The sequence below is a fragment of the Canis aureus genome, chromosome 3 (assembly GCF_053574225.1).
Source record: "Canis aureus isolate CA01 chromosome 3, VMU_Caureus_v.1.0, whole genome shotgun sequence".
Taxonomy (NCBI): Eukaryota; Metazoa; Chordata; class Mammalia; order Carnivora; family Canidae; genus Canis; species Canis aureus.
Window position 1 is genome coordinate 45,089,685 of NC_135613.1, and position 16,678 is coordinate 45,106,362.

Below are 16,678 nucleotides of genomic sequence, written 5' to 3' on the forward strand. Positions count from 1 at the left end.
CATACCAGGGCATATCTTGTATTTGGGATAAGGGAAACAAGAAGTGTGGTCTGCTTCCCCACAGTGAAGAGGAGGATGGGGTCTGCAGTTTTTCTCATGATGTAGCGAGTGCGAAAATATGAATAACTTCTCAAGTATGCTGGATGGGGTTAGGGTAACAGTCTCAGTCCCTCTGGATCATGAATCCTTTTATCAGTTTTATCTTAGGTGAACTGAGTAATGTCTATGGCGGACAGCTTTTGTTTCATAGTTTCTCTCTTATTCCGGGAATAGTGCTCCTTCTTTCTTTAACAATGCTTTTTCTACCCCTCCAATTATATAGGGGGTTCATACTATTGAGGGTTGTCACCAAAATTTGCCTATCTCCTCTCCATGTTTAGTCACAGTGGTAAGCATGTGTCTAAGTTCTATGTAAGTTTTGGTTTAAATAAGTCCAGTAAAAAAAAAAAAATAATAATAATAATAATAAGTCCAGTATGATACCACATCAACCTGGTCCCATTGTCTGGTCCAAAGGGTGAACAATGAGCCAAGCCAGTTCGATCAGAGCCCTTCTCCAGAAGGTTTTTGAAGTAGATCTTGAATGGTCAAGTTCTGAAGATGTGAGCTTAGAGAATTTAAATGGCCAGCTATCAGACCCCAGGGGAAAAAATTAGTAAGAGAAAACCAGCTGACATGCTGAGAGAAACAGAGTCACGAGTACTTGGTTCTGGTAACAAAGTTTCCTGGAGCATCCTAATTCTTGCTTTCTCTCAGCTATTCAGTCCTTCATGTAACTCTGTGAGCTACATGAATAAAGCCCCCTTTGGCCATGTCAATTCCAATTGGCATTCTTCATTCTAACCAAGAATATAGTGAGTTTGGGCTTTATATACATATATATAATATATATATATACATATATTTATATATAAATATATAAATCTGTCTCTTGTAAATATATATAAATATACAAATCTCTCTCATATTTAAAAATATATATTTCACCTATTTCATCCCACAGAAGTCTAACTCTTCCGGTGGGACCTTGCTGATTTCCAGGACTTGGACAATATTTTCTATTCTACATTCTGTGAATTTCCTTAGCAGGGACTGAAAGTGTGACAGAATCAAATGTCATGCTAACATTATAATCTTGGAGATATATATGTATCTCTCTATATAGATATATATCTATATATATCCATTTATTAAATGTCACCCCATGTTAATTTTCTTTCCTCCTTCTTTTGTGACTCAGTTCTCATGATTTTTTTTCTCTTTGTGAACTATAAACAGATTTTCCCCAAACACTAAAATTGGGAAATTGTGAAGAAATTCAACTTTTATAGTAAGAATACAATAGGATTTGATTCCAAAAGACATGTATAACAGGGCATCACCACCATACAAATGTTATTTCAGAAAAAAAAAAAAAATTCAATGTCTAGTGACTTCAGCAATTAAGTTTTTAGTCTTGGACTAGTTGTAGGACCTGAGAGCCTAGTATGATCTGGGTGCACACTCACCATCCTGGACTAAATCCCTTAAGGCAGTCCTGGCACTTTGATGCAAGTTAGTAATTTAACCAATCTTTTTCACAGATCCTTTGACTTCCATTTAAAATTTGCAAAATATATTCCATTATTTCAGCAGCTAAAAATTCTCCTTTGTACTTGTTGGTAAGCAAAAACTGTACTAAGAAATAATGAAATTTGAGCCACAATATAATGTGTTATCTTTGTTCTTGAGAAAAACATTTTCCCCCCAAAACCTATGAGAAGACAAAATTAACTGTTCCATAACATACTTGAGCAATTTTTTTACTTGAAGCAGAACTTTGTTCATCAGGTGTTCTCACAGTGGATAATTAGCAATTGGTAATTACAAATGGTAAGAAAGTTGCACAAAGTTTAACCAGTCTCCAGACTAGCCTTACCACCTTTAACTCCACATCCCTTTCTTGGTCCTTCTCTGACAATCATATCCAGATACTTCTTTTTCCTATAAACACCCCACTGACGAAAAAAATATTTGAATTGTCTCTGTTTCTAACTAGCTGCCTTGCTGCATGTCTAAGACAAAACTGATGTGTGTCCATACTAAATCTGAGAAGTTAGCCCTAATACTCTGTAGAATGTATAATGGGTGAGGGAAGGCAGGCAGCCTGGCTTTCTCTGGTTCTTTTGCCCCCTAATATCTCTGACAATTTTTATCACCACACCTTGGTGCCTGCACTTGCCTCAGGATTTTTTCTGAGCCATTTTTCTTATTTCGGATTCCTTATTTGATTTAGAACTGCCACTCCAAGCCCATTCCATTTTTTTTCTCCCTTGAACTTTAAAATTCCATCTCTGAAAGTGGACTTCCTGAACTTCCTTTGTTTCAAATCTCTCTTCTACTCACCTGTCCCCTGGAACCTCAGAAGGCTCCAATTTCTTCCACTTCTGGATGCATCCCTTGGTCTTTCACTAAGCTGTTCTTTGTGTATGTGGTATAATTCTCAGCTACAAATTTCTCTGATGCCTCTGGCAGCCCCTTGGTGATAACACTGATATTAAAAAGCTAACGGGGGGTGGGGGTGGGGGGCTATTATGCTCCAGACACAATGCTAAGTAATTTACTGGCAAAGTATTTAGAACACTGCTTGGCACATAATAAGTCATTAATAAAGGTTTGTTATTGCTACTATTTATAGTCCTATGAATGTGGTACTATTTTTATCTTCACTTCACAGATAAGGAAACTGTGAGGCAGAGAGAATTACATAACTTGTACAGGGTCACAGACCTCATTAAGTGGCAAGGACAGAATTGATCCCAGTCTGTTTGATGCCAGTATTTATCCATTTTCTTAACCACTACTGAAAATTTGGCTAAATGAACACACACACACACACACACACACACGCACACATGAATCTTGTTCCTGTGGTTTTCAGACCAGTATGAGTTGTACTCAACATAGCTTTTGCTCTGAAATTCTCTTCTCTTTTAAAATTCAACTGCCTCATAGATATAAGGAAAAAGGCACAAGCATTTGTACCTCCCTGGAGAGTGTCATTGGGAAATTTTGAGGCTACTGAAATATGTATCCTTAGGGAGAATAAGGAGTTTAAAAAAAAAAAAGTCTAAGTTGCTAAGGAACTGAGTTTTTGGTGTTTTGTTTGTTTGTTGTTTAACTATTAGTATGCTCTTCAGTCAGCTTTTTGAGTTCTATTTTCTTTCCTAGTCCTTAGCCGGCAATAGCTCACATTTACTCTGGTAGAAAGAACTACACGATGTCAGGGACTAAGCAATATTAAAAGTTTGCGGATATATTTACAACATAAAAGATTCATAATGGCCTTAGAGACTCAACACTGACCACGCGATGCATCTTAACTTCTTTTCATTTGATGCTCACAGTTGGTCTGGGCTGTTATGGCTTTTTCTCCCAATGCTGTTGCTGGACTGCAGAGGGAGAAATGCCCACTTCTGCGCTCATCCCTGGAGTTCTCCAGAGGACCTTCCCTTTCTTCGGATCTCCCCTCCCCCCCCCCCCCCCCCCCCCCTCGCACGGGCCGCTGCCTGCTTCTTCCTTAGCTGCCGGAGCCTGCCAGCGAGGAACCGCAGCTCGCGGGCCCCCAGGGCCTGAGGCCCCTCGGAAGGCTCCCGGCGCTTCTGGGGACCGGTCAGGGGCAGATTCTCGGCCCCAGCAGCCCGGGTGCCGTCACCCTTCCCGCGGAGGCAGCAGCCCGGCACCCGCAGCGCGTCCCTGGAAGCTGCAGACCCCTGAGCTCCACGCCCCGCCCCCGGGCCAGCACCCCGCACCGACGCCTCCCTGCGGATTTCCGCTGGGCTGGGGTGAACGACTGGGCCGCGCGACCCGCACAGATGCCGAAGGCGCGCTGCGAAAAAATCGTGTGCTCTGGAAGAAAGTTGGTTTCCTCCAGGGCCTGCGGTTGGCGGCGCAGCCCCTGCACCCGGGGCGGCGGCGGCTGCCGCGTGCGGGGCCCGGAGCGGGGCCCGGGGCGGGGCCCGGGGCGGGTACCGGGGCGCGTCCAGGTGCCGCGGGCGCCCGGCCTGCGGTCCTCGCCCCCGCCTCCCGCCCCAGGAATGATCTCGAGCGTTGCCAGGTTGATTCCAGAGCCCCCACTCGGGTGGGTTCTTTTGTTTCTTTGTTTTAATGACACTTCCCAGCCCTTGGGCATGTCACGCGCGATTAATTCCCTGGCTCTGTTGAAGGCAGCTGGGATGAAATTTCTTCTGCATCATCCTTTTGGGGATAATTGCTTCTGATGTGACGTCAGCCGGATTGATTTTTTTTTTTTCTTTCTCTCTTGAAAGAGAGAGGGAGGGAGGGAGGGAGGGAGAAAGAAAGAGGGAGGGAGAGAGGGATGAGAGAGAGGGAGAGAGAGACTGACTCACGCGTGTGCGGAGGCCGCAGGCAGACCTTAACGTCTGGAGTTCCTTCAGGGCCAAAGACGACGGGAATGGGAGCTTAGAAGTGTGCGGCTAAGACACCAGAGTGCATGGAATTCTTGGCAAGTTTTTCTTAAAACAAAGCAAAACAAACCGATGCCCTCCGCGGCGAGCCACGTAGGTGCTCCTCGCGTGCCCGAGCCCCCCGTCCAGCTGGCAGCTCTGACAATCGATCGCGGGGACCCAGCCGCTGCAAGGGGGCTCCAGAAGACGACGAGGAGGGGCGGGGAAGTGCGTCACCAGGTGGGGAAGGGGCCGTGCACTTGGTGACCAGCGGGAGGGGTGGGAGCGGAGGGGAATAGGGACGGAAAATAGGTTCTGTGTGCTCTCCCGGGGTATTGTGTCAGGAGACGCAGGCTGGCTGCCATGTGACGCGGTCCAGCGCCGAAGGGATTGGCCAGGGCGGCGCAGGCGGTGCAGCTCGGCCGGGTTGCCGCTCCTCTCCCTTTCTCTCGCAGCATCTTCCCGGGAGCCCGTAGGTGAAGCGGCACCAGCAGCATCCATGGCCTGTCTTGGGGGTTAACGCTCGTCTCGTTTGGCTTCGGCAGTGGACGGAGCAGACCTCTCGGCGGCAGCGTTGCGAGGACCTAGCTGCGACCTGGAATCCCATCCTCCTGTATTTTTTCAGACTCCTTGGAAATTAAGGAATGCAATTCCGCCACCATGATGGAAGGTAGGATGCTTTCTGCTGTGGTTGACTGGCTTCAGGCAAGGTTTGGGCAGAACGGCATTGAAGAATGTGTGCGGCCAGTGTTTGTGGCTCTGGTCTCGAACCTGGTCGCCAGGATTTGCAAGCAGCAATGCTGCAGTTTGCTTGCCGCGGACCAGGGCTCAGACTAATGGAATCAAACCACAAGGCTTCTGTTTAGCTCAGAACCTACAGAGCTCCCAGCTCTTTTGAGAGAGAGAGAGAGAGAGAGAGAGAACAACAACAAACCACAAAACCATAAAGTGCTTCCAGGGAGCAGAGATAGAGCTAAGAAAGAGCTTGCAGAGCAAATAAGTTGGGAGAGAAGATAAGGTTTTCTGCTCTGGGTTCCTGGGACTACACTGATTAAACATTTACAATGGAAACTTGTTTTCTGAAATTGACATTAGCGAGGAGAGGTCATTGACAGAGTTATCCATGCTGTCATTTTCAGTGAACTGTTTAACATTTTTTAAAAAAATTCTTTTATTTTTATCTCTGCAATTTACATCTTATTGTTGGGGTGACAGGTGCAGCAAATTTGGTCCATAAGATATAGTTATAGGAGGATGCCATTGCAACGGAATGAGCAATATGAGGAAAATATCTGGGCCTCTCAGCCCCGGATTCAGGGTCTTACCGGGTTAAAAAAAGAATTTTGTTCTTCTTAAATGCATTCCTGTGCAATGATTCCTAACCAAGCACCAAATGATTATTTACTGATTACCTTTTTGCATTCAATATTAAGTGTAAGAAGGAACTTTCCCTGGGGAGATGTTGTTTAAACTATATTTTATTCTACTGAATTACCCTTCCAAGCCTGAGATAGTGACAGCCAGGATTGCCTCAAAAAAGCATCAAGCTGATTAAGAAAGAAGCAGGCAGCCTTACCCTGGCTTTGATTTTGTTTTCACACTAAAGGATGGTGCAAAACTCCTGGCCTTTCCTAAGATGACAGGCAGAAATTTGTCCCTAGCCTGGATTTCACAATGCAGAATCGAGTGCATAATGGGTCTCAAATCAGCCATGAAAATGGCAGAGAGGCCACCTCTTAAGCCAAGGTCTGTCCTACAGATTTTAAACATTCATTAGAAATTTACCAAAATGGAATCAGAGAAGGATGGTTTCAAAAAGCAATGGTATAGCCCACTTATTTCGGGAGAAATGAATTCTTTTTGCTCTCTCTGTCATGATGTCAAACATTGTTAATGTAATTTGAGGGAGTGAAGAATTCTACAGTCATGGCCCACAGATTTTAGAAAATAGCCTTAAAAGAGAAATTGGGTATCATTTTGTCATGGAGCCTGGGTCTTGTCTGCAAAGGGCTCTCAAGCTAGTTCTTTAAAATACAGGTCTAAATAAACTGAGATTACTAACGGCCTAAGATGTAATCATTTTCATCAATAGAAAATGAATTTAATCTTTGAATAACAAGGCAAGACAAACAGAAAGAGTATTACTGTAACACTTTTCAATTTAAACTCATGTAGATTACTCTCTTCAGAAAAAAAAGAAAGAAAGAAAGAAAGAATTTTGTCTATAGAGGTACTATGTTTCTCCAGCTAAATTTCATTTGTAGCATTTCCTAATGAGATATCTGCATACATCCTAATTAGGTTTGAATCTTACACAGGCAAGTAGAAGATCTTGCATTTCTACTTCTTGCCTTGCAAACTATGGAGTTAAAGTGTCTTTTTTGAAGGAAGTAATATTTATTGACGCTCATTAATGACTTTCCTGGGAATATTGTCTATTGTGCCATCCGAGAATGTCAGGCAGTTCAAAGCCCTATGATAAGCCTATCTGAGCTGCCTAAACTGAAAGGAGAACTGTAACAAAGACGTGTGTTGGAGCTGAATTAGCACCATTGCTCTGAGTCTGCCAAATTCATCTAATGAAGGATGCTATGCTAGTACTGTTTTGAATTAGAGGTGACACTATGGATGCAGTTGCCTTCCGTCAAATCCCTGAAAAAGAAAATGGACAGCTGTTCCCATTGGCTTCGAAATTTATATGAAACTAATCATTTTTATCTACTCATAGTTCATACTTAAATGCTTTTCAAGACTTATTATCTTAATGGTTCAGTGACCTTTTAAGGCAGGTAGGAACCTTAACTAGAAATCAATTTGCCTATCAAAAACCTTTTAACTTAGTTGCTAGTCTTTTTGGCAATATATGTATGTTTCTGATATTGCATCCCAGAATTCACCTCTGAATTGCTCTTATTCCAAATATGTGACAGAGCAGTTATTATTTTTCACTTAACTCATCCCTAGAGGCAACTAGGCTGTTCGTTCCATCCATCACAATAACCTTGGAAAGATAAGGAACCCCTTAAAAGTCACCCTAAAATCCTGTCATGGAAGCCCTCTGCTGAAACATTAGTGGGCTCTGAGAATGTGTCACCCGACATTAAGATGGTTAAATGATGTCTCTCCTCAACAGTACATTTCATATATGCATCGGTGCGTGCATACACACACACACACAGTTACACACACATGTAGTAGTCGACACATATATATATTATTAAGGAAGGGAGAGAGCCCACATTTACACTGTATATATTTCTATATTCACCAAAATGTTTTAGTCTGCTGCTCAGGAAAAGCATGGCCATGGCAACTTTTCAAAGCTACTTCTCTACTTCGTGTAAAACAGGAGTAAACAAAGATTCTTCAGAATGGCTCATAGTTTAGTTTTGTGTTCTTGTTTTGATGGAACAAGATATGGGCTCCATTCATTCAATGCCTATTGGAAATCCTGGTCATAGATGAGGAAGGTTACTACCTCCCCAGTGATGCTAGCTTCATAGAAGGTAGTGAAATAATACTGCAGGGACCTCAAACATCTTTTTTTTTTAAGATTTTATTTATTTTTATATTCATGAGAGACACACAGAGAGAGGCAGAGACACAGGCAGAGGGAGAAGGAGGCTCCACGCAGGGATCCCTACCTGGGACTTGATCCCGGGTCCCCAGGATCACCCCTGGGCCAAAGGCAGCACCAAACCGCTGAGCCACCTGGGCTGCCCGACCTCAAACATCTTACCAGTAGTTTGTCCCTCCATGATTCCTTTTAAATCTTTTGATTTAAAAACATATATTTTAATTTGATATTTGACTCACTGATTACTGCAGTCTTTATTATTTGGCAGTGGTTGGTATTGAGTTGTGTTTTTCCTAAGGAATGCCACATGATAGGGAGCCCTGTGTGGTATGACTGTGAAGGGAAAGAGGGTGAGCAAAGGTAGTCATTTGCTAACAGGCACGTGTACTGGTTAAGCTTTCGATACAGTCTATGTGATTAGGGCAACTCTTGAAGGATTCTGTTGTTATTGCATACTATCGTTAAAGTTTGAAAATGCCATTTTGGATATCCCTTCAAAGATAAATGGAACAAAGTCAGGGTTTCTTAGGACATCTGTTTTTTTTTATAGGGCAGCCTAGGAAGTTTTCCCTCATCTTGCAGAACTGCACTGCAAGTTATTGTGCTTTTAGTTCCATAGTCGGGCTCTTAGGTGCTGTCCTAGAAGGGTAAGGTTTTGGGTGCCAGTGGTTTCATCCTATATAACAATTTTTTTAAATTAATAAGCACATTATTAAGGGCTTATTGTATAGGATGATTTAATACATTTTATTATATTTACCATTCACGATAATCTGTAAGTGTATTCTGCATGCAATACTTTTTCAAACTTGCAAAAATTAAAAAAATATTTTGAGGCAGAAAAATGGCAAAATGGAATGTGAACCCAAGTTCATGGTTTGTTTGTTTGTTTGGTCAATTCAAGTTCTTATAAATAGTATAAACTGAAGTGGAGTTCTTTATAATGTCATAAATGTATTGCTTCCTTCAATTTTAGAGGAAAAACAATGAACCATCATAGTCACCTGGATGTTTTACATTAACGTATTTACCTCAGAAGACCTAATTACATGTTTTTCTTGAATTCTGATAAATGGAGATGAGAATTTTCTGGACTCAAGTTCACTTAGCAACAAAGCTCATACATTTGGCCTATCATAATATCTTATAATAGGAACCATTTTAAAATTTGTATCAAGATGGGCATCCTAACCTAATTGAAAACTAGAACTTGGTTTCTTGGATGGACACATTCTGTCTCTCTTTTAAATATGAATACGCACAGAACCATACCCTCAACTCCTCGTTAATACTCTTTATCTCAAACTTCTTAGACAATTTTGAACGATTCTAGATTAACTGAGCTTTTGTTGTTGCAATGAACCTCATAATAGTAAAGATTGTTTTTTCCTATCTAGAAATAGAGTTTTATTTATTTGGAAAATTCTTTGATCTGATCAAAAACAAAGCATGGACCTGTTCATTTTCTAGTTAGCAAAGAAGTTTTAAAGAGAATACTTCCCAGAAAGAGTGAAGTTATTTTGGAAAATCTTAAGCATGAATATGAGATTCTAATATATGGGTCATCATGTATGTCATTTCTCTTCTTCCCCAAGGCTCTGTGTCAGAAGGAGCCTTCTTATATATATAAGTTCCCAAACAATTCCAGAGGTCAAAACTTTAAATTTCTAAGAAGAATATGCAGTCTTCAAAAAATTATCTTAGACAAACCATTCTAGAAGACTCTGGATAATTCTTTCTGTTGGACTTGCCACATTCATTATCCATGTTTCAAATAAACAAATTGCAGGAAGTCACCAACTCACAGTTCTCATGTTCCTGAAAGTTTGTTTATGAATTGCTCATTTGAAACAAGTATTCCCATAGGAATAATGACATATATGTTGATTAGATTCTCACACTCGTTCAAAGGCTATTAACCCATTATCTAGTTGAAATACTAAATATTTGCAACGAAATGTGTGAAGAACAGTATGGTTACCACAGTAAGTAGCCAGAAAGGAACAATGGAATTAAATATGTTTTCAATTGTAAATGATGTTATTTGTGAAAAGGAAGGTTTCATTAGAGGACAATGAGGATATGGAGAAAAAATATGAAGGGAGTTTTAAGGTATATTTTCAGAAGTTGTAGAGACTTAAGACACTGAATTTTCAATTATGTTCAATTTTACTTCCATACTCATGGTTTACTTTTCTCAATTCAATTTCATCATATATACTACTATTAAACTGTCATTACTTTCGTTATGTAAACTTGCGAATGGAATTAATAAAGGGAGAGAGAATTTACTGAGATGATGGTACAGGGGTTGGAAGAAGAAAATGCTTAAGGGATCATGATGGTTTGGGGCTCCTCTCTAAAAAAAATCTCTGAGGAGTAATGAACTGAGTAAGGAGAAGATCAGAGATAGAAGGGGACTGAGGGGCATGAGAAGGGCAGGATATCCTCCAGGACAAAGGGGTGTGTGTGGCAGGAGTGTTGGGCCTAACTGGTTCCTATGTTGACTACCAAATATTTCTGTGAGCACTGGCTGGTTTGCTTACCAGGGAGAGAGCTACGGTGGGTGGAGGTCAGTGTCCACTGAGGAGGGGTCAGTCTGCATTCTTGGCACATGTTTGCCCTCTAACTACATCCACAGAATTTCAGGGAGATATTTAGAATCTCTATTTAAATATCTTATGTCGTGTCACTTGTTTAAAAAGCTTCTGTATCTTCTCATTTCTGTTAAAATCCATTGCAGATGGAAGGCTGCATACTCAGACCTGCCAGGCCTGTCCAAGCTCGTGGAATGCCTTACTGCCAGTGTCAGAGTGTTTGGAACAAATAAACTTTTCTGCCTCAGGGCTTTTGCTCTACCTAGAGCATGATTTTGCCAATTCCCAGACTGTTTTCTTGTGGTCCCAGCAAAACTACCACCTCCTTGGAGGACTTCCCTATCCTCTTGTCATCCCAAACTCTTAAACACACAGGCCTGGGCCCCTGAGTACATCCCAGTCCACTCTCTCTCCTCAGAGATGTATTTATGATTCCTGGTCATTTAATGGTGTATGGGCTGAATTTCTCACTCAGAGCTAAGCTCCACAAGGACAGGACTCTGGTCTATCAGGTTCACCTTCTCATTCTTAGTTCTTGACACACAGTGGATGCTTAGTGTGTTTATCCATTGGAGAAGTGAGGAAAACCAGATATAAATGACCCTGATGGCTTCATGTGGTAACACTGTAAGGTATTTTTGGGGGCATTATAGTTGATGTAGGAAAAAATAAATGCTCAAATTTGTGTTCTCGCTGGAGAATAAACATGAAGTGATTAAGAAAAAGAATGAAGTATTATGGAATGGGATATTGTGAGATACAGATAATATATTTTGGGAAGCAAAAGAAAAAGAAATGGTCCATTTGAAAATATGTGCTTGAGTTTGAATCATTTTGATGATTAGCTCTGAAGAAATTATTTTATAATGGGAAAGACAAGTGATAGCACAGCCATTCAAAGAAATCCCGAGAAAATCCCAGGAGCAGTGCTGCCAATGAGCCTATACATATTTTTCATTTTTTCTCTCCCTTCTGCTTTCCTTTATTTCTGCCCTCCCTATATCTACTTCCATAATCCTTCTACCTCATCTTTCTCTCCCTGGACTATCTTTCATTTTCTCTGCTTTATGACCAGATCTGAAAACACTGGCTTCTAGAGCTGGAGTATGACTTGGAATCTGGCAAGTATTTTTAAGTAAGTAAATGAATACAGATGAGCATAATGTTGTACAATGTATTTGTGCAAGCAGTGGCAGTGTGATGATGGTAAATGAGGTTTTTCAAATGCCAAATTATTCTTGATCAGAGAATTCATTAGTCTTAGAAGCTCAGTTTGTTTACCGAATTTGTGTAGTTTGGATGTCTTTGGTAGAAAGAGCATGGACCCAGAGGCAGACTTAGGTTTGAGTCTAAGTGTTGTGACTGCTTGGCTGTGTGCCTTGAGAAGGTTACTTTACCTTCCTGGGGTTCTGTTTCCTTGCAAATAAAATGAGAGAATTGATCTGCCTATCTCTAGAACTTCTAGTTTTAAGAGTCTCTGGCATTCACTGAATGGTTTGGATTCCCCAAACTTACTCCCTCCAAAGTTTAAATTGAATTATTGAGTCTTTTTCCTCCCATCTCAAAATATGCTTGTCTTAATACAAGAATAATCCAAATGTATTACTATCTGCCTTTCACTGGCTACTCCTCTGCTGTTCTTTTGTATAGATGCCATTGGTTAATTTTGCCCCTTTTCAGTATTGGAAGAGAAAGGTGCAGTTACACAACCCTTATCTCTAGTCCCTAGCATAGAACTGTCTGTGTTATTCATCAGAAATTGCATGAATTGTATGAATGCATACTAGGTGTTCGACTCTGTGCTGGAGGTCTAAATACAAATTCCTGCCTACATGGACCTTCCTGTTTGATGCAAGAGAGATGGGAAAATAAAATGAAACACAGAGTACATTTGATGAGGATAAGAACTTTGGAGAAGAATCAAGTGGAGAAAGGAGATAGAGGAAATTGTGGGAGAGAGGAAGGAGTAGGGTAGATGGGATTGCAATTGTAAATAAGGTGGTAATGGGTAGCCTCACTGAGAAGACATATGAGCAAAGACTTGAAGGAGTGGAGAGGGTGAGCAGCCATGTAATTATTCAGGGGATGAGTCCAAAGAGGTGGGAGAAAGAGCATGTACAAATGCTCAGAACATGGGCAGAACGTCAAGGACGTCAGTGCTTCTGGACAAAAGCACAAGGGGATGTTCAAGAGAGGGACTCCAAGGTAACACATAAGCAGACATCTGTGAATCTTGAGTGATAGGAAAGCCAGCTTCCTTTTGTGTTGGTCAGTTGGCATGAGCCGATGTTATCCATGTGTCTAGTGACAGGTGGGCATTCAGAAGCCTGGCATTTTGATACTGGTTCTGTGGTGCCTCTTGGACTCATCTTTCCACATATTTAAGTAAATAGATAAATATCATGCTCTTACCTTAGTTCGTGGTTCCAATCCTAGAGTTAGAGTTGAGTGTGACTTGAAGGGGCTGGATCTCCTGACTAGCTCTATGACCTTGAATGAGTTCTGGCACTGCTTTGGCCTCAGCATCCCCATTTATAAGGTAGGAATAATGCTGGCTCTCTATCTCACAGAATCATAGGGAAGGTAGAATGAGATAATAAATATGAGAACATCTGAAGAAGAGTGGTGCAAATGCCAGTTATTTTCTCAGATCACTCTCTTTCTTAGTCCTATTGTTATATGTGGGTTCCTTAGCATTCAGTGGCTAGGCATTACAGCTCACTATTTGACTGGTCAAGTAGATTATTGCTGGACCTCTTCTGCAGATCTACAGATTTCTTTTCTCCTCACTGTACTGTTAATTACTAGCATGTTCCACCATCCTTGATTCCCAATGTCCATGGGTTACACTATCCATTTCTTGACCTTGGAAGGCATCACTAATCAATCTTAACTATCTTTCTCTCTGGCCTCAGCGTCTATCTTAACATCATATTCCAGGCCACTTCTGCTAGTTGTTTGGGACTGGCACATGAGATGATAGCATGTTGCTTTCCCTACCATAGGCAGCTTCCCAAAGTTGAAAAACAATGGGTAAACCTGGGATGTAGGTGGTCTCACTGTACATCCAACCTTTACAATTGCCCTTAGTGTATCACTGAAAGATGGCAGGTGAAAACTTGCTTACAGCACTAGGTATGGTAGCAGTAGTGGGAAATGCAAGCCTCACAACAGGTAGGACCCTACCTCTGTACTATAGACTTTAACCACCAAGTTTTCCTTAGCCTCCTCGTGCCTCCAGTTCAAAGACCTGTGTCTACCAGATAGTCAAGCCACAGTCAGTGATTGGATTCATTTTTCATTTCTCCTTCCTGCTTGCCTCATAGCGGTAGGTTCTTTAGAGTTATAGATTATCCTTCCTAAAAGATCTTGGCCTTGTCCTCTCCCTTTCATCCTCTGCTACCACACCTGATCAGATTTTGCTGCTTCCAATCCATGCTTCTCACAGCCATCAAAGGCATCACTTTCCCCATCTGCCTTTGATTGTTCCCATGCTTCTAAGATGAAGTACAAATGCTTTAGTTGCTGTGTAACACTTTCACACACAGGCTCTTTATCTGCTCATATCCCACTATGCCAGCCAGCCAGGAGCTCCATGTCCTCTTTCCTTTGTATGTGCTATTCCTACCCTTATCCACACAGTCACAGTCTGTTCTGATCATTCAAGGTCCAACAGAAGTGCCCCTCTTCAATGAAGCCTCTCCACATTCCCCATGTTGAAAGTGAGGTGCTCCCTGAGCTCACTTGGCAATCAGTCCTTGCCCTCCTAAGGCCACATATCAGAAGGTTTAAGAGCACTGGCTTTGGAGTCAGGCTGGTCTAGATTAAATGTCATGTATGTGACCTTGGGAAGCTAGTGAACCTGCTTCCTCATCTAGAAGATGGAAATGATAATAACAGTAACTTTCTCATTGTTAATTTAATCATGTGCTGTTGTAAGGATTAAATCAGAAAGTGCACTGTAGCAGTGTGTTCTCCAGAGATTACAGAACCAATAGGTTAAGAAGGAGACAGAGAGAGAGAGAGAGAAAGAGAGAGGGAGAGGTTGAGGGTCAGGGAGAGGGGAAGAAAGAGGGTGAGGGAAAGGGAAAGAGAGGGAGAGAAAGAGATATTTTTAAGGAACTGGTTCACTTGATTGTTGGGATGGCAAGTCTAGAAGCCATAGAGCAAGCTGGTGGGTAGGGATTGAGGCTACAGTCTTGAGGTAAAGTGTTAAGCTCTCAATACTATTTAGCTGCTATTTTCTGTTTATATACCTACTTTGTTTGCTCTTCCACCAAGAACCAAGGACTCTGCCAAAGCAGGGACCATGTCTCACTCAATTTTTTATTCCCAATGTGTGGCACGGGTAAGTACTTAACAAAAATTCAGTGAATGAATGAATGCTGTTGAGGGATCACAACTTTTTGGGAAATATGCACGCCACCCAGTGTACGGTTATCATGAGGCTTATATAAGTTAACATATGTAAAATATTGAGAAAAGTATTTGGTCCATAGCAAAGGTATATTAAATGTTACTCTGCTGGGAACATTGAAGGCTCCAGTATGGATGCCAGGCAGTACCCAGGATCATAAGCCCTCTCTTCTCCCCAGAGCTCCCATCTGCTGCGTAGGATCAGTCTGGCTGAGAGCCACACTTTGGTTCAGAAGCATGCAGTTAACCTAGTATCTCACACAGTCTGCTTGACTACTTTAATTGTTTTGCTCTCATTTTAAGAGAGATCAGGTTTCATTGTAGAAAACTCAGAAAATAGGAAGATACAAAGGAGAAATTGAAATCACCAATTATCTCGTTATTATGAAATAACTAACCACTACTACAATTTGTTGAGTGTAGAACATGGACTTCGGGGACAATCTGAAGCCCTTTAAGTCTCAGCAGTATTACCAGTAAAGAGAGTGAAATGACACCTTCCACATAAGATTGTGCGGGAATTAATTAAGATAATGTATGGATTTCAGTTAGCACTTAACCTGAGATGTTAAGTAAGCACTCAATGAATGCCAGCTCTTAATAGCTTTATAGGCAAAATAAATATTTATGTCAAAGAACTCAATTTGATCTATTTATATGTATACATACATGTGTGTACATACACACTCAGACACACACAGATTTTTCACTTGACATTAGATGGTAACCACTGTCCTACACAGTGTGTATATTAGTTAAGAGTATAGGATCTGGGACAAACTTCCCAGATGCAAACCTTGTCCCCTCTACACTTGCCAACTATATAACATTTCGGCAAATTATTTAACCCTTTTGTGCTGCAATTTCTTCTTCTGTATGGCATAATCCATATCAGAAAAGGCTATTATAAGGATTAAATGAGTTTAACATGTTATATATCATTAGTGTTATTTTTATAATATATAATTACATACATGAGACATATAATATACATAAAAACAGTATTTGGTACACAGTAAACACTCAGTCAAGAGGTGTTAGCCATCATTATCATCCTTATGAAACAGTCTCCACAAACGTTATTTATACTGGTTATAGAATATCCATTGCATTGTCATTTCTGTACCTATTCCCCTGTTGTCAGACATTTAGACTGTTAGCTGGAGCTTGATTTGTATATTGAGCTAGAATGGCTCATATTGATGAGTGACATGATGTGTCATGAATTCTTCATTTTCATTTAATAAGGTAGCTTGGTGAGGCGGAAGGAGTTCTGTGTTAGGTTCTAGTCCTGACATCGCTCCCTGCCAGCTGAGTGACTTTGGACAAACTATTTAACATTGGGAAGAGAAAGCAAAGCAGTAGAAAGAATAATTGATTTTAATTCAAAAAATTCTTAAATCTCCTGGCACCATTCTTTGTTAGCAAAGAGGATGAGGCCAAGAATTTGCCAGGTGGGTAAGAATTGATTTTCTTGTATCCTCTTTAAAGATCCTGGCTGTTTATTTTGAGCAAGTCACCATCTCTTCTATTTTCCCATCTGTGGAGTAGGAAATGAGCTCTCCTGCCTTTCTCACTTGGTTGTGAATACCAAAGCACAAAATATATGTGAAAATATTTCTAAAAGCAGTAAATTAATATAT

General features: G+C 41.1%; 1 protein-coding gene across 23 annotated transcripts in view; it reads left to right on the forward strand.

Moving 5' to 3' along the window:
- The first annotated feature begins 3,999 nt into the window (after window positions 1-3,999).
- The window catches only part of SGIP1 (SH3GL interacting endocytic adaptor 1), a 204,143-nt gene continuing 191,464 nt past the window's right edge, over window positions 4,000-16,678 (forward strand). For 5 of the 23 annotated variants that reach the window (XM_077892186.1, XM_077892194.1, XM_077892187.1 and 2 more), the window contains exon 1: window positions 4,758-5,115. In XM_077892186.1, coding sequence (XP_077748312.1) covers window positions 5,106-5,115 — 10 coding nt within the window. In that variant the 5' untranslated portion in view covers window positions 4,758-5,105. Of the gene's footprint in view, window positions 4,121-4,340; window positions 4,686-4,754; window positions 5,116-16,678 lie in introns of those variants that run through there. The other 18 variants (XM_077892175.1, XM_077892181.1, XM_077892185.1 and 15 more) reach the window with 8 other exon arrangements.